Consider the following 18,028-nt stretch of genomic DNA (forward strand, 5'->3'; position numbering starts at 1 on the left):
GAATAATAGTAACTATAAAATCTGCTTCTATTACATTTTTTAGGCATCCAAATCATAATCAGGTATGAAAGCTAAAAGTCTGGAATGTTGTACAGGAATAACACAAAAATGATTATGTACTGTACTTATTAAAATATACATACATCTGATTTAATACCAGTAAAAGGTATTTAAATAGTAAAAAAAAAAAAAAAACTCATAGTAAACTCTATCCAACCTTTTTAGTGATTGTAAGCCCCTGCCTGTTTTTATCAGAGATCTTACAGTCAGTGGAACCCTGTCCTTCCCACATCCACCCCAAGTCTCCTGACATCATTTGCCTTCCCATATTCTCTCCACTGGCTCCTCCTCTACAATCTGCCTAGTAAGCTTAGCTCTATTCTATGGCACTGGTTTAATATACAGGTCTTGGAAAATCCCTCCACTTTGCCAGAAAAATTATGCTTCAAATATATTGCAGTATAAGAGTCATATGTTTCAAATGAAATTGATCCCAAGCAGCTGAAATTTTATGCTCTGGGAATGGCACTTGCCAGACTAGCTGGTGTGTATAAACCAGTTATGCTCATAGTTTTTTATGAATATTGCTTTCTGAATATAGCCTGTGTCTTCCAAGTCTGAGCTAATATCAGCATCAAGGAAAAACAGCAAATTGAGGTGATGCTGAGGCTTCCAGAGGGCCCAGGAACCCATTTCAGGAGGTGTTTGCATAGGGGTACAGGTTACATTATCCTAGCATCCCCTCTTGTGTCCACTTACCATCTGACATGACTCCTCTCTATAAGAAGGTACTTGGAGATGGTACTGGCACAAATATAGACACATAGGGGCGCCTGAGTGGCTCAGTTGTTAAGCGTCTGCCTTTGGCTCAGGTCATGATCCCAGGGTCCTGGGATCGTGCCCCGCATCGGGCTCCCTGTTTGGCAGGAAGCCTGCTTCTCCCTCTCCCACTCCCCCTGCTTGTGTTCCCTCTCTCACTCTCTCTCTCTCTCTCTCTATCTCTCTCTCTCTCTCTCTGTCAAATAAATAAATAAATAAAAGCTTTAAAAAAAAAAACAAATATAGACACATAGATCAATGGAACAGAATAGAGAGCCCAGAAATAAACCCATGATTATATAGTCAATTAATCTACAACAAAGGAGGCATGAATATGCAATAGGAAAATTCTCTTCAACAAATGATGGGAAAAATGGACAGCTACATGCAAAAGAATGAAACTGGACCACTTTCTTACACAATACATAAAAATAAACTCAAAATGGATTAAGGACTTAAGTGTGAGACCTGAAACCATAAATATCCTAGAAGAGAGTGCAGGCAGTAATTTCTCTGACATAGACTGTAGCAACATTTTTCTAGATATGTCTCCTCTGGCAAGGGAAACAAAAGCAAAAATAAACTATTGGGACTATATCAAAATAAAAACCTTTTGCACAACAAAGGAAACAATCATCAAAACAGAAAGATAACCTACTCAATGGGAGAAGATATCTGCAAATGATATATCCAATAAGGGGTTAGTATCCAAAATATAAAGAATTTATGCAGCTCAACACCAGAAAAACAAATAATCCAGTTAAAATGGGCAGAAGATGTGAACAGACATTTCTCCAAAGAACACATACAGATGGCCAACAGATACATGAAAAAGATGCTCAATATCACTAATCATCAGGGAAATGTAAATCAAAACATCAATGAGATATCACCTCACACTTATCAGAATGGCTATAATCAAAAACACAAGAAACAACAAGTGTTGGCAAGGATGTGGAGAAAAAGGAATCCTCTTTCACTGTTGGGAAGGCAAACTAGTGCAAACCACTGTGGAAAACAATATGGAGTTTCCTCAAAAAATTAAAAATAGAATTACCATATAATCTAGTAATTCCATTCTATTTACCCAAAGAAAATGAAAACACTAATTTGAAAAGATATATGTACCCCTATATTTATTACAGAATTATTTACAATAGCCAAGATACGGAAGAAACCCAAGTATCCATCCTTAGATGAATGGATGAAGATGTGGTGTACACACTGTACACACACACACACACACACACACACACACACACACACACACACAATGGAATATTACTCAGCCATAAAAAATAACAAATTCTTGCCATTTGCAACAACATGGCTGGATCTAAAGGATATAATACTAAGTGAAATGAGTCAGTCAGAGAAAGACAAATACCATATGATTTCACTCATATGTGGAATTTAAGAAACAAATGAACAAAGAGAAAATAGACAAACCAAAAAACAGACTCTTAAGTATAGAGAACAAACTGATGGTTACCAGAGGGGAGGTGGTTGGGGGATAAGTATAATAGGTGGTGGGGATTAAAGAGCACAATTATCATGATGAGCACTGAGTAATGTATAGAATTGTTAAATCACTATAGTGTGCACCTGAAACTAATATAACACTGTATGTTAACTATACTGGAATTAAAAAAAAAAACAAAACCTTTTTTTAAAAGGAAGGCACTTGAGGAATAAGATGGTGTCTTCTCTTGCTTTTCTTCATTCATTTATATTATTCACCCTCTAACTATCTTTCTCTATCCTTATCTCCCTATAGTAGCCGCCTTAAGAACAAAATGTGGTATGGCCTTCTGGGAAGCAAGGAACTTTTCCAGCGCTCTTATAGGAAACTGGAAGAACGAGTACACCTGGAGGTGAGTGGAAAAGAGGGCAATACTTCCTGGACGTGGAGAAAGGAAATCTCATTACTTTGGAAATCAACTTTTCCCTATTTCTTTGGTTCTTCCCAAGCTTTAACTCTGATCGTCCCTCGCAGCTCCTGGGAGGAAGGCATAAAGATAGATTTCTATTTTGTGGATAAGAAAATGATAGCAAAGGGGCGCCTGGGTGGCTCAGTTGTTAAGCGTCTGCCTTTGGCTCAGGTCATGATCCCAGGGTACTGGGATCGAGCCCCGCATCGGGCTCCCTGCTCGGCGGGAAGCCTGCTTCTCCCTCCCCCCTGCCACTGCTTGTGTTCCCTCTCTCGCTGTCTCTCTCTGTCAAATAAGTAAATAAAAATCTTTAAAAAAAAAGAAAAAAGAAAATGATAGCATGAAGAGAAGACAGAGCCCTTCCCCCATCTCTGTAAAGGTCCCTCCGCACGGGTATCTGAAGGGCCAACAAATGAGAACCACTCTTTTCTTTCAGTGTGATGGAGAAGCCATCTCCTTGCCAAACCTGCAAGGCATTGTAGTGCTCAACATTACCAGCTATGCTGGAGGTGTCAACTTTTGGGGAAGCAGCACAGCAACCACAGTGAGTATGGAACAAGGAATAGGGAAGGAAAAAGGCTTGAGCCCTCTAAGGTCTCTCAGAAAGGGTAGCTGGACTGACTGGTGTAGGAAGTAGACAATGGGGGAATAGGAGATAGACTGGGAACTTTTATTAGCTCAGCTATGTGATCAGGTTTTTCTTTAAGGCAATTACCATCCCAAAGCAAAAGAATCAACCAAAGGCCTCAGGATCAGATCAAATCTTAGGTGTTGCCTGGACTTTGAATTTTCTACTCCTCATGCCTGAAAGATCCTTAAAAGGTTTCTCTTTTCTCCAAGGAGTTCTGTCAATAAAACCTCCTGGGAAATTGGCCATGACTCCTTTCCTCTGAGCTCACCCAAGAAAGTCATGAGGCCAATGGGACTGGCCTTAGGAATTTATGAAGCTAGATTGGACAGGGGGGAGGTTTGGGGGAACCCGCTAAGAGTTGTGATCTCAAAAGGGGCTAAGAATTGTGATCTCAGTGCCTTTCTCCCAGATTGGTTTCCTGACCTCATCTTTCCCCTTTTAATATACAGTTTTACCACTCTTCATGATCTAGAAAAAATCTCACCAGGAGCCTTCACAGCATATGTGCTTGTGATAGACAGGGTGTGGTTTCTCAAGGGTGGGATATGTGACATAGTTTTTCCTTCTCAGGAATATGAGGCTCCTGCAATAGATGATGGGAAGCTGGAGGTAGTGGCTATCTTTGGTTCCGTACAAATGGCAATGTCCCGTATCATTAACCTGCATCATCATCGCATCGCCCAGGTAGGCAAGGGTTGGGTGGGCACCAGAAAAGCCTGGGCTTTGAGGCTACAACCTAGAATGTGGAGTAGTCCCACAAAATAACTGGGTGTAAGAGTGCCAGGGTAGAGGGAGGTTATCTGGTGGGTGGTAAGGTGCTGGCTAAGGTTGGAGACAGAGGTCATAGGGACCAAAAGGAGCCAAAAGCCCATAGGAAACAGGTGTTTTTCCCTGAGATAATCTGATTCACATCCTTGCCAGTCCTGCTTCAGATACACATTAAGGCCATTACTGTGGGATTATCAGATTGATCTGTAGTAGTGGCCTCATTTTTCTCCCCCATCCTCCCTCCTCTTCTCTGGCAGTGCCATGAGGTGATGATAACCATTGATGGTGAAGAAGGTATCCCAGTGCAGGTGGATGGAGAGGCCTGGATTCAGAGGCCAGGCCTTATCAAGATTAGATACAAGAATGCTGCCCAAATGTTGACAAGAGATCGGGTAAGAAAGGAAAATCTCACCTTTCTCCTATATTGTCTCCTCTATAGCTGTCACTTGAGTATTGAATACTTCCAGTCAGGCAGAATTCCTCAATGGGAGGTCTGCGTGCCACTTACATCAGAGTCACCTTGGGTGCTTATTAGAAATGCACATTCCTGGGCCCCACACCAGACCCACTGAATCAGAATGGGGATGGGTAGTTCCTGGGAATTGCATTTGTAAATAAGCTCTCTGAGACATTCTGTCATATACTGACATTTGCAAACCACTGTCAAGAGAGTGAGACAAGGAGCTCCCTCCTTTGGTTTTAGACAAAGTTGTTCCTCTCCCTCCACTGCACAGAGAACTAAAGGCCTCAAGTAGCTATGGAGATATCTCCTTTGACAAGAGATTGTTCATTGAATATGGTCTTTAAGTTTCTCTAAGATTGAAAATGCTGCATTTGCAAATGCCACCCACTTCAGTCAAACCATCTAAAGCTAGAAAGAAGCCATTATTGATCAGATGTTCAGTACCTGGAGACTTTCTTCCACTCTGACCTGTGAACCATCCATAAAAATAGCAACAGAGAAGGGAAGGGAAGTCTAGTTTACAAACTGCCTACTTTGTGCTGTGCACATATATTCTCTCAAGTAGGTACTCCCAACAATCCTATGAAGAAGATACTCTTATTCCTATTTTACAGGTGAGGAAAATGAAAACCAGAGAGTTTAAATAATATGTGCTAAAGATCATACAACCAGTAAATGACAGAAGCACAATTCAAAATTAAACTAGATATGTCTGGCTCTAAAATCCATCACAACGTATGACCTAGATTTGGCAAAGAAAGGAGCATGAAAGGTGCTCCACTGTCTTATAAATATGATACCCTCATATAGGAGCTTCTAGAAGGTTAACATCTATCTGACTGAAGCATGTGGTACCAAGATGCAGCACAGTAACAACAACAAAAATTAACAGTGCCTAGTAGGAAAGGGACAGTGAATAAAATGAAGGATAGATGTGCAGGTGTGTAGATGAGTATATAGAAGAATGGATGGGGTCCTCTTTCTCCTTTACCCACTGTCCCCACAAAAATCAGACTCACAAACAGATTTGTCATGTACCCTCTTAGCTATCGTGATCATCAGGATCTGCCACTATCTTCATTTTCAGGACTTTGAGAACTCAATGAAAATGTGGGAGTGCAAGCATAGTGAAATTCAAGCTGCCTCTCAACCCCAGCTGGACTCCCAGGAATCTCAGGATAGCCTCTCTGATGAGGAGTATGCCCAGATGCAGCGCTTAGCTCGGCTTGCAGAAAACCTCATCAGCAGGTAAGAGGACTGGCCCAGATACAGGGCTGGGAATCCCAAGAACAGATAGGGAAAAGAAGCTAACTTGTGTCTATTGGCTGCTAAGGAGCCTGGCCTCAGAAAGGAGTCCTTCCCAGAGCTCTGAAGATTGACAGGGACCCTGACAATCCAGGCAGGAAATAGTCTTTGTGCTCAACAATAAGCCAGCTTGAACCTCTTCCTTTAGCCCCAGAGATGAACTTTGACCTCCTGATGCCCCAGACCCCATAGGACTCAGAATATTTATCCTTGCCCTTAAATATCAAGAGGGCCTCAGAGTTCTTAAAGTCAGCTTCCCTTCTCTAGCCTGACCTCCCACTCTCCCAAAGTACCTAGTATCTAATTCAGGTGAGATAAGGATGGATAAAGACAAATACCTAGAGAAGATCAGAAACATTTTCTGGCATAGTTTGCTACCCAACCCAGGTACCCAGAGCTCTCATTTCTACCTTCAACCCAACCCTCACCAGCACCCCAGGCGAGAAGTTTTTTAGAATTTCCAGACCCATTCATCTGTTCTTGTTTTCTTACAGACTTACTGACCTGAGCAAGGTCCACCAGCATGTGTCTGTTCTCATGGATTCTGTGAATGCCAGTGCTAACATTCTGAATGACATATTTTACAGCCAAGACAGTGGCAATGAGGCAGGTGCAGCTTCCTGCATTCCCAATGAGGTAAGAAAGGAAGGGGCAGATGAAGAAAAGGAGTCAAACCAAATAGGAAAGGGGATGAAAGTGAAGAAAAGTGAGCCAGAGGCTGGGTGGAGAAACTGGGCAAATGATACGGCAGGAAACTGATCAATAGAGTAGAGGGGAAGTAGAGGTATTCCTTGACTTGTTATAGGTGCAGGGTGGCTACTGGGGAAATTCCATAGCAGATTTCATCAGCCTGAGAGCTAGCCCTCATCCTGATAGCTATCAACCACACTGGCCTCATGGGAGAAATAGCCAACGGATAGAGAGCAACTTGGCATTGGCACTTCCTCATCCCGAGTGGATCCCTGTATAACCTGTTAAGGTGAGGCCTGTCATGGAAACCTGAGCTCCAGGCTGCCTTGGTTTCCGTCTTGAGGGAAAGGTCTAGATTAGGATACTTGATGTTAAATGTGCCATCCCATGACTTTACCCACTGCCAGAAGATTTAAGTGATTCTTTTTAAAAAGTAACTTTAGTGCTAGGCAAACAATACAGAAGGGCCACGTATTGGATCAAAGCTTCCTGAAACGTGGGTTTCCTATTTATTTTCAACCAGACTGAGTTGGTGGAGGCCTAGAGCTCGAAGCCTGGAGTTTCGAAAAGAGATGGTTGGGCCTAACCCCACCTACCATGGGAAAGGAGGTTTTGAATATAGCAGCAACAAGTAGCATCAGATTTATTCTCTGGTTTCCATATTTCCTATTTCACTGTATCCATAGCAGTCAATCAATGGCATCAAATGCCAAGGTGTGCCGCACCTCTTCGTAGGACACACCAGTCTGTACCAGTAGTTGACAGCTCTGGTTATGTCAGTTCTGATTGGTTGATGTCCATGCTGTACTAGTTGTGCTATATTTTGAATATTACTTTTTCACCTATGGCCACATCCTACTAGCCTGCTCCTACCTTCCTACAGAGAAGCCAGCTGCATGCTTACTAACCAACAACTCCTCTGTCTTTGTCCTTTCCCTTCCTTTCTTTTCCTTTCTTCTCTCAGACTCTAAGCAGAAATGATGCAGTAGATGTTACATTTAGTCTTAAAGGGCTCTACGATGACACCAAAGCTTTCCTGGATGAAAACTTGGTGAGTGGAGGGGGTTGGAATGAGGGAGGGCAAAGTATTCCATTTGAAGATGGTCATGGTCTATGCTTGGTTCTAGGGTGTTGGAAGACACGTAGGAATATTTTGGCCAGGTGCTTACCTGGAAGTCCCTGCGGTGTCATCCTCACCCAGGGTTGTCATTGATTGTATCAATTCATGGTTATGCTAATCCATAGTGACAACCATATCCTTGAAGAAAAGTCTCTCCCTCTCCTTTGGCAAATGTCTCCTGGGTCCAGACCAGGCCAATCAAAAGTAGGGTATTCTCATCATACTTAACACAGGTTCAGTAGAAAGGGGTGAACTCTTTTGAGCTGCTCTATATCTCCCAAGTTTCCATATACCTTTGTCACCATGTGGGAAGACAATATAGACTAGTGGGAAGCTCTAGGTTCAAATCCCCAATCTGCCACTCACTAACTCTATTCATTTTGTAAGGCTTCTGTACCAAAGTACTGAAACCTGGGTAACTTAAAACAACAGAAATTTATTATCTCACAGTTTTGGAGGCTAGAAGCTGAAATCATGTCAGCAGGGCCATATTGCCTCTGAAAACTGTAGGCAAATCCTTCCTTGCCCTTTCCTAGCTTCTGGTGACTTGCCGGCAATCTTTGGTATTCCTTGGCTTGTGGAAGCATTACTCCAATCCTCCATCTTCACATGGTATTCTCCTTGTGTCTCTCTGTCTTCACATGACCATCTTCTTATAAGGACACCAGTCATATTGGATCAGGGGCCCACCCTACTCCAGTATGACCTCATCTGCAATGATGCCATTTCCAAATAAAGTCATATTCTGAGGTACTGGGAGCTAGGATTTAAACATATCTTTCTTGTGGTCGGGGGGGACACAATTGAATCCATAACTGTGTTACTTCCAAGCTGTGTGAAGTAACCTCACATCTCTGGGTCTTGGTTTCCCTATCTATAAAATAGTAATTGTAATCTCTACCTCTCCAGGTTGTTGTGAGAATTAAATTAGCTATTGTATATTAAGGGCATAGCTGGCCTGGCACCTAGTAGCGGCCTGATAAATGGTAGATTTTATTAGTGTTAGGGAAAATGGACTGAAGCTCAGTTTTTGAGCTACAAGAATAGTTGAATGTTTCTCATAATGCAAAGCCCATAGGCACACTTGACAAGTGTGCTCTGATGAGTCAACTGATCATGACCACCCCACTTTTGGGTTGGCTGCTAAAGCCCTGAGGCAGGTGCTGTTCTTGCCTCTCATCTAATTAAGGTTTATTTGAAGAGGGGCTTCTGAGTTGATATTGCAAGAAGTGCATCCACTTCCCCTTTTCCATTTGCACATCTAATTGGCACACTGCACAAGCGGCAGAGTGGCTAAGGCAATCAGGCCAGGCTGTCCCAGCATCTGAGCCCCAAGCTAGAATCTTTCAGCCTTAAACAACAACAGAAGTACCTTCTATATATAGGCAGAGCTCAATGGCCTTGCAGTCTGAACAGCAGGAAATATGGGAGCTTGGCCTCTCATTGCCACTCAGGCTTTCTTGAAGCTCATGGCATGAAAATTGGTTTGTGCCAGCCAACAACCCAAACTGAGCATATACCACACCTAATACAAGTTAAGGACCTGATAAGGACCCCCACACACATACGCACATCCAGATGAGACCGGGGGCAGGCAGCAGCTAAGAATAATCATGTATCTCCGGAAAGGCTATGTCAGAGGTGGTATGGAAATAAAGCTTATTTCATTTTGGTGTTGTTATTCTTCCCCTTGAAGAAGAAGGGCAGTAAGCAGCTCAGTGTTGGCAGAGGGATGGAGATTTATGATGAAGTAAATCCCACCCAGTAACTCTCACTTCCTTTATTTGGCAACCTCACTTGTACTATGGCCAGTGATGTGTTAGAACAGAAACCAAGAAATAAGCAACGAAGTCCTCTGAGTCAGTTCACACATTTACCTCAGAGAGTCCTGGACAAGGTCTCCTATAGAGCCAGAAGGATAGGAGAACAGAGCATGAGACCCAAACCCACCACCTAGAATTTTTCAGAGCCTGAATCTCTGGATGCTAAATAGGAAGTCATTAGGAAGCCAATTTATTCTTCTCCTATTATGATTAGAAATCATTTTCCAGGGCCCCAAATCCTTCTTTCTTCTCTGTGGTTTTGGGTTTGACTACCAAACCCCTTTTGAGAATTGCTGTTAAGTATGCCCCAAAGGACTCCCTGCCCCTTTCTCCCTTACCTTGAAGTGACAGCCATTTCTACCTGACACCTGCTATCCCCCCTCCTACCCCCATGTGCACACACATGTCCTGTGCATCTGGGCTACTCTGTACTGTCCTAAATCATTAGTTGTAAAGCAAAAGATTATTTGTCAGCACTGCCTTGTTTCTCTCTCATATCCCATTCTGACTGACCATAATCTCCAACCCATCCCCCACCTGCCATCCATTTGTGACAGTTGGCAAGGATCCATTTATGGTTGGAGCATCAAGTGGCCCATGCACAGCTAGAAGCCACAGAAGTGCCAGATTGATAGTAAAGTATATGAGAGGGAGGAGAGGTGAGGCCAAGTTAGGTGGGCTGGAAAGTATGTCAGGGCTAATGATAGCAACATGCATCTGTTCTCCCAGCTCACTATTTAATGGAACATGAACTATCTCAGCTATGTTGCTGGTCTAGGACTTGGTTCTTCTGAGTTGAAGATGGTCCCAGAAGAATTCATTTTAACTCTCCCATGGACTGTACAGAGTTCATCCCGTGGGTTCTGGGGATTATTAGGGAATGCTTAAGTTTTGTTTCCTGAACCTGTGGAATGAGCCATCTGGATCGCATTTCTAAATTACAAAGAGAGACTAGCTAGGGGCTAAAGCACAGCTTGGGGGGGCGCCTGGGTGGCTCAGTCAGTTAAGCGTCTGCCTTTGGCTCAGGTCAGGATCCCAGGGTGCTGGGATCGAGCCCCACATCAGACTCCTTGCTTGGCAGGGAGACTGCTTCTCCCTCTGCCTGCCATTCCCCCTGCTTTCCCTGCTTGTGTGCTCTCTCTCTTTCTCTGAAAAAATAAAATCTTTTAAAAATGAAAGAAAGAAAGAGAAAAAGAAGAAAGAAAGAAAGAAAAAGAAAAAGGAAGGAAGAAAGAAGAAAGAGGAAGAAAGAAGAAGAAAGAAAGAAAAAAGAAAGAAAGAAAGAAAGAAAGAAAGAAAGAAAGAAAGAAAGAAAGAAAGAAAGAAAGAAAGAAAGAAAGAAAGAAAGAAAGAAAGAAAGAAAGAAAGAAAGAAAGAAAGAAAGAAAGAAAGAAAGAAAGAAAGAAAGAAAGAAAGAAAGAAAGAAAGAAAAAGAAAGACAGAAAGAAAATAAAGAAAGCACAGCTTGGGGAGGCAAACCCTCTTTGCCAGAAAGGGAAAATTTGAGCCAATCTCTCTCTAGCCCTCTCCTTGCTTCACAAAGGAGCCATTAAATTATGGTAACTATGTAATAAAGATTCCCCAGCATCTGACCACCTCACATATCTTTTCTGGGCAGTGTGGTATATAGGGTGGGCTATAGAGTTAAACAGACCTGAGTTTCTATGTAGCCATGTGATCTTGAGCACCAAATTGCTTTGAGTTTGTTTTCTTGTCTATAAAATGAGAATAGTACCTCGTAAGGTATTATAAAGTTATTGGGAACATAGAATGATATCATGTATGCACAATGCCTGGCATACAGCATGTACTAGAAATTGGTAGCTATTATTTAGGGGGACACTTAAGATGTCTCTGGGGACTTGAGGGTCAGGGGTAAGACCCTTGTTCTGGACCCTAAGCTGTAGGGGTATAACTCGTGTTAATTGATACTGGTCAAAAGGCCTCTCTTCTTGCCAGACTGTGAGCATGCCCAGCCCCAAGGAAATCACCACAATATGGTTGTTTCCTGGATCTCCCTATTGAGAAAGTAAAGAGCTAGCTACGCCTTCCACCGATCCCACGGCCAAAGGAGATACAAGTTGGTACCCTGTGGTCTCATGGCCACTAGCAGGGACTGGGAGTGTGGGAGAGAGCCAGAGTTTATGAAGGCAGGGTGTTAGGCACTGGATACTCACTCTTTTTCTTGTCTTTACCAGCTGAGAAATGCTGAGGATGAGGCCACACTGCGAACTACCCTGGAAACCATGACTAAGGAGTTTGAAAAGCTATCCGAGATTGACTGGATGAATTCAATCCTTGTTCCAGAGGTGTGTTAACTGGGGATTAGGAAGTAGAGAAGAATAGGGCTTCTTCCTTGGTTCCTTCCAGTTTGGGCCAGGACCCAGTGACTGATGTAGCAGAAGGTGTCCAGTAGTGGCTTTCAACTTGAGCTTGAAGGAGCGCCCTCTTCCCATCTACTCATCATAAGCAGACAGGACATGGCAGAAAGCACACTGAAAAACTAGATGACCATGGGAAAAATAACCAAAAAGAAGAGCTACTCTGTGGCAGGAGATGATTGAGAAAGAATAAGCAAGATTGGTTTTTTCTATGCTGTTCTCTGGTCACAATTCCCCCTCCCTGCCCAATACCTGCTACTAGGAACTGGATTTCATCTGGCACATACCATTATGGTCAATACCAGTGGTTTGCAGCCAACATCTGTTCTAAATGGTTGGTGCCTGGGCCATATGGGTGGTTAAAACACCTCTCTCTGCTGCTTCCTGTCCCTCCCACTCTGCTTCCTGTCCCTCCCACTCTGGGAGGATAGCAGCCTCAGTGCCTTCCATTAGCAGATGTGTGGCTTAAAAGAAAATCAAGCGCAGCAGCAGTGGCTACAATATAGCTGTGGGGATGCTGTCATTTTTGGAGAGTCGGATCAGGAGGAGGAGGAGGACAGGTTTATACCCCTTCTCTAATGGAGAGGATTGGAGGTATAAATATCTTGAAGAGATGAAAATCCCAAAGTTTCTTGGAATGTGTTTGGCTGGACTTTCTGGCAACAAAGTTAACCTGGGAACTACGCTTTACTAAGATCAGTGGTAAAATAAGCACACTTCAGCAGGAGTGAGAGGGCTGGGAGGCTAAGCGGGAATTAAAGAGCCTGTTTGATCTGTACAGCAGAGAACACACATTCATAATTAAGAGCTATGTGTGGAGAACCTTCTTTGCATTCCAGTCAGGGAAGCAGGTGGCCTGTAAGTCAGGTTCTTCCCTATATGAAGGTATTTAGCCAAGGAAGTATGTTGTAGCTCATCAAACCATATGCCTGAAAGAAGGGGTGCTTTTTCTAATTCATGCAGAGGTGCCATATGAGCTAACAGTGGTCCTAGCAATCTCACCCTTCCAATCCCTAGCCACATGGCCTCAGGCAAAATATTTTACCTCTCCGAGCCATTGTTTCCTCATTTCTAAAATAGGGATGATAGGGGTGCCTGGGTGGCTCAGTGGTTAAGTGTCTGCCTTCAGCTCAAGTCATGATCCCAGGGTCCTGGGATCGAGCCCCGCATCGGGCTCCCTGCTCCGTGGGAAGCCCGCTTCTCCCTCTCCCACTCCCCCTGCTTGTGTTCCCTCTCTCGCTGTCTCTCTGTCAAATAAATAAATGAAATCTTTAAAAAATTAAAATAGGGATGATTTAATAATAGTATTTCATAGCCACTTGCAAGGTTGTGGGGGGGCTTATATGAGAGCAGTTATTAAAGTATTTAGCAAGGAACCTGACACAGAGTAGGATCTTGGTAAAAATCATTTGCCTTCCTAGGGCATGGGACTAGTCTACCACACTTGGAGAGATAGCAAATCTATCTGCAGCCATCCTTGTTCACCAACTTGCCAGGCCTCTAGGAATTGCTTCTGAATGTTAGGCAACTAATTTTGACCTTCCTTTTGCTGTGGTTTCCCAGGAACAATCTTCAGACACCGACAGTAGAAGCATTAGATTGAAAGTTAAGTTCCCCAAATTGGGGAAGAAGAAGCTAGAAGAGGAAGACAAGCCTAAATCAGGCCAAGGAGTCCAGGGTTTTATTGGTAAGTGCCCCCACTCCACAGGCATAGGGGTCATGAAGACTTCCCCAGCAGCCTGGGTACCTCCCAGGGACCTAGAGCTCGCATTAGAAATGTTCATGGATATGGCGGTGATGGAGGGGGAGATGGGCTGGGAGCCAAACTTAGACAATGCCAAGCAGCCTCTTAGACAAAGTGTGAGTTAAAAAGTGATATGGACAGTGGGAAGAACCTGAGAAGGAACCACGCTATGTGGTCTCTGTGATACAGATAGCTGAAGAGAAAATGAGAACACTTTTCTGCTTGACCCATTCATGTCCTTGGTTGATGAAGTATGGCAAAATAGTCATACTTAGATTACTCTCCCAGTCAAATACAGTTACAAGATTTTGGTTGTGCTCCAGAAAGCAGTATTTGAGATGGGTTGGGATATCAGTGCTGGGCACCTACAGGGTGAAGAATAATTTCTATGACCTATCTAAACTCTGTTATTCCTTATCTGTAAATTCCTGGAAATTCAAGTTTTCTATGTTTCATTATTTGAATTTTGGTTCCATCCCTTCTTTGGAGTTGGACTTAAGCGTTATTGATATGTCAGTGGGGCCCAAAACAAGGTTTTCCTAGAGTTGTCAGTTATGCCAATTCTGGTGTCAGTGGTCTCTACTAAATTTTGGGCCTAGATAACCTGGAAGCTTGAGAGATATACCAATAGTTGGCATGGGGGAAAAGGGATGGAGGGCGCCTGTTTGTTTCTGAGGAAATGACAATTTGCACAGATGCCAAGAGAGAATGTCTTGGACAAAGCTATGTTTTCTCAGGTTTGGTCCAACTGGTTTGATTTCCTAAGAATCTTCCAGTTGGGAGACCAAGGTGTTTGAAAGTCTTTCAGAAGACTCTGAAGGGGTCAGTAGCAGTTCCATGGATTATCAGGTTCTGAGAACTCATCCCATGTGTTTGGCTCACATGGTGTCAGCTGGTATCCTTGGATAACTCAGAGATGGTTGGTACAATAGAAACAAACCAGTCTGTCTCCTAACAGACTCTTCGTTGGCTCTCTTTAGGCTCCATATATTCGGGCATCTGGCAGTGTGCTAACATTATTTCTATACATGTTTTTTTCTCTAAAGGACATTTGTGGCATCACAGAAGTCGTGAAGATGAAGCAAAAGATGATGATCCTCCAACATCATCAAGATTTCAACTGTAGTTCTTAAAAGCTGGAAGGAGAACTCACAATGTTTGGAATTCCACTACAAAACTCTAAAAACCTCAATATAGGCTAGACTAAATTATTTCAGAACAAACATGAGCACCACCAAGAAAGATCCTCCAATTCTTTACACTAATATGCTTTTCCTGGACTCAATCAGGTCTCCTTAGAGGTTTACATTTTCTCATTGGCCAAAGATTCTTGTTCCGAGTTGTTTTGTTCAGTTCTCCTTCTCTGTGCATCTTGAGCAACTACAGTATTTAATTGGGATAAGCTCATGAATGGCCTGGGATCTACAAAGGATTCAAGAAAATTCACCTCTTCAGGGAATTTGGGAACAGTTTTCTCTGACAAGCAGAAAAACTGTTGATGCTAGGGAATGAATGAAAGAAATACTCTCAGGGAGATAAGGAGAGGGGTGAGGACAGCCAGGCTTGGTTGTTTCTCCCCCAATCCCTGCCAGTTGCAACTTGTAACTTCAGGAGGTCTCTTCTACTTGGCTTATTAAGATGAGAACCAGGTCCTGGGGGCTTGTCCACTTGCCTGTTACAATGACCATGTGAAATCTTTTCTTGTAGACATGGTGACTGCTTTCTCTGCAAACCCTTTGTGTTTTTCCATGTGTGCATGTATGTCTTTGCACATGTCCAGGTGGTGCTCTGGTGGCTGGGTGGGCCCATTGATTGGAACTCACCTCTATGGCAACCATATAGGATCCCCTGCTACTGCCTTGACCCTAGCCTGCATGCCTCCATGGAGTGTTTGCCTGCATTCTCGCTGGATTTTTTAACTAAATGTTTTGCCGCTGTGCTGCAGTATAGATTATGTACAGAGACATAAAGATGTATATATATATTTTTTCTTTTTAAGAACTGAAAATACAACTCGACCTCTAAGTGACCCTATAATTTATTGTGCTAACCCAGGAAACCCTCCCCACCCTGATCCCATTCCCCACTCCCATTACCCTACACACACATACATGCCTCTACCAACTGCCCTAGTTCTTGGTGGAGCTTCTAATCTTTTGGTGCATTTTCAGCGTCGTAGAAGTGGCTGGGATCTACCTATAGCCCAGCCGATTCTGACGCCCTCCCCGTCCCCCCCCGTAAAATTCTGAGCCAGGCCACGGAAGGGGGAACAAAAACACCAACGCCCTAGAGAAGGGGGCTAAGCTGGCATGCTGCCTTTTTTGCTCTATTTGTCCTGGACTCTACATCAGCAACTGCCCCAAACTGTGCTGTCCCCTTCTCCAGTAAAGACTATATGGAGCAACCAGGCCTTGAGCTCTGTGACTTAGATGCCTGAGCTAGGGACTGCCTGACAAGTCACAGCCTAGGCCCTTCCCCACAAACTCCATCTTGGCCTGAGTCTTCTGGACAGGCTGTTGGGTCAGTCCCCAAGTCGCCTTTGAATCTCCCATCTTGCTCCTTTCCCTTGAGTACAGAGGGGCATTCAGAGTGATCAGACAGAACATGGGCCTGGGAAAATGGAGGCTAAAAGCCTCTGCTTTTCCCATGGTTCTTCCAAATTTCTCATGGAAACAAACTAGGCCAAAATTGCTCCAAATCCCAGTTCACATTTTTTGAACGCCTGCACCCAGTCAGGCAAATCTAATCAAATGCTAGTGTCCAGTGAGGTTCTCTCTGGTCTGCCTTGCATTCCCACCCCACCCCCTTCAACTCATACCTTTCGTAAGTGTCCCTTCCCACTTATCAAGAGAAAGCCAGAAAACTGGCCTCTCCCCACTTCTTAGACAAACTTAGCGTGCTCAATTACCTGACTCAGTCCAATGGCTGGTTCATCGAGGTGCACAATCCAGACTCCAAGCACTGGTTCTCAGCTCTGGAACTCCACCAGCCTAGCCCACTTAAACCAGCCACCTGTGTTCCACCTCTGCAGGGGTGAGGAGAAAAATACTAACAAGGGGATAGTCCCCATACGTCTGATTGCTGTGCCAAACAAACAAAAAAGTCCTAGCTCTACAACTAGAAAAGAGAGTTAATGGGAAAAGACGAGAGAAAACATTTAAAACTTATTTAAGCATCAGAAATATGTTAACTTATTGTATGTATTTGAGTGGGAAGTGTACTGTTGCTGTGTCTTTGGCTTTCTCTGCATCACTCTTTCTTCCCAGGAGGAGGTATTAGATCAAATCAGCAAGGTCACCATTGCAGCCTGACGTGGCTCCACTGTGGCTGCATGCATTAACAGTTGCACACACAGTCACTCACTGAGTTGGGAACCAAGTTACATTTTTTTCTCAGAAGAGCCTTTTTCAAAACGGAAAATTTCCAAATGAGCAAATTTTAGGAAACAGAAGGAAGTCCTGGGAGAGGGTAGCTTTATCTTGGCAGTGCCTAAGCAGGGCTGTGTCTTGTAATTATTTTTATCACCGATGACAGTAAACTGTAATAGGGCTCCATCTCTTGTGCTTACTTTGCTGAGTTACTATATGTCTTTGTACATTGTAATGCTACTGTTGCTCTGTGGCATTATCTGGATTCCCTTTCACCCATCCTGTCCTCTCACCCTGAGTCAAAATGATACTGAATGAAACCACTAGGATTTGGGGTTGAAGTCAACTCGTGGAGCAGAATTGATAGCTAATGAGACCCAGGAGCAGGTGTGGCTTACTAAATCGCTTGGTTACCTCCTCAATTGCCTAGTTACCAGTTGATTCCCAAAAAGGAAGACAGCTTGCTGAGCACCTGTTCTTAAATGTACATCTTGGAAACAAAGCAAGAAGCGGTGATTTCTTTCTCAAGGGAGTTGGCTAAGCCTCTAGAAGCATAAGCTGCTTTTAGAACTTCATTGTTTACTACTTGCAGTAATACAGTTGCTCAGGTGGTGGGACCAGACACCAAATATCCATCTTAATTATGTTCAGAGATGCCATTAAGAGCCAAAGTTCTGGGGTTTGGTTGCATCTTTGGTAGTACTTTCTGAGGGATTGATTGAGTGGGCAATTCCTGGCCAGAAGACAAGTGGGGAATGAGAATACCAATAGATTTGGACTGCCATCAACTGCTTCTGGTATCACTACTACAGGAGGTCAGCAGCTTTCAGTTCCCACTCCCAAAAGGGCCTGTGCTGTGTCCAAAAGGGCGGGGGAAGAATAAGGAAGACATTTTCAACTTAATAACTAGGTTATAGGTTGATCAGAAGAAACAGTTAGGGTCAACATCATCTTCCCTCAGGACACAAGTAGAAGAATTTTAGCT

At 43.5% G+C, this 18,028-nt stretch overlaps 1 protein-coding gene across 1 annotated transcript in view; it reads left to right on the forward strand.

Moving 5' to 3' along the window:
- The window catches only part of DGKK (diacylglycerol kinase kappa), a 148,380-nt gene extending 133,525 nt beyond the window's left edge, over positions 1 to 14,855 (forward strand). The window contains exons 19-28 of the mRNA XM_027608850.2: positions 2,597 to 2,693; positions 3,187 to 3,294; positions 3,952 to 4,065; positions 4,407 to 4,541; positions 5,700 to 5,860; positions 6,412 to 6,553; positions 7,572 to 7,658; positions 11,749 to 11,859; positions 13,495 to 13,618; positions 14,722 to 14,855. Coding sequence (XP_027464651.2) covers positions 2,597 to 2,693; positions 3,187 to 3,294; positions 3,952 to 4,065; positions 4,407 to 4,541; positions 5,700 to 5,860; positions 6,412 to 6,553; positions 7,572 to 7,658; positions 11,749 to 11,859; positions 13,495 to 13,618; positions 14,722 to 14,801 — 1,159 coding nt within the window. The 3' untranslated portion in view covers positions 14,802 to 14,855. The remainder of the gene's footprint in view (positions 1 to 2,596; positions 2,694 to 3,186; positions 3,295 to 3,951; positions 4,066 to 4,406; positions 4,542 to 5,699; positions 5,861 to 6,411; positions 6,554 to 7,571; positions 7,659 to 11,748; positions 11,860 to 13,494; positions 13,619 to 14,721) is intronic.
- Positions 14,856 to 18,028: the final 3,173 nt, after the last annotated feature.

The sequence above is a fragment of the Zalophus californianus genome, chromosome X (assembly GCF_009762305.2).
Source record: "Zalophus californianus isolate mZalCal1 chromosome X, mZalCal1.pri.v2, whole genome shotgun sequence".
NCBI classification, from domain to species: domain Eukaryota; kingdom Metazoa; phylum Chordata; class Mammalia; order Carnivora; family Otariidae; genus Zalophus; species Zalophus californianus.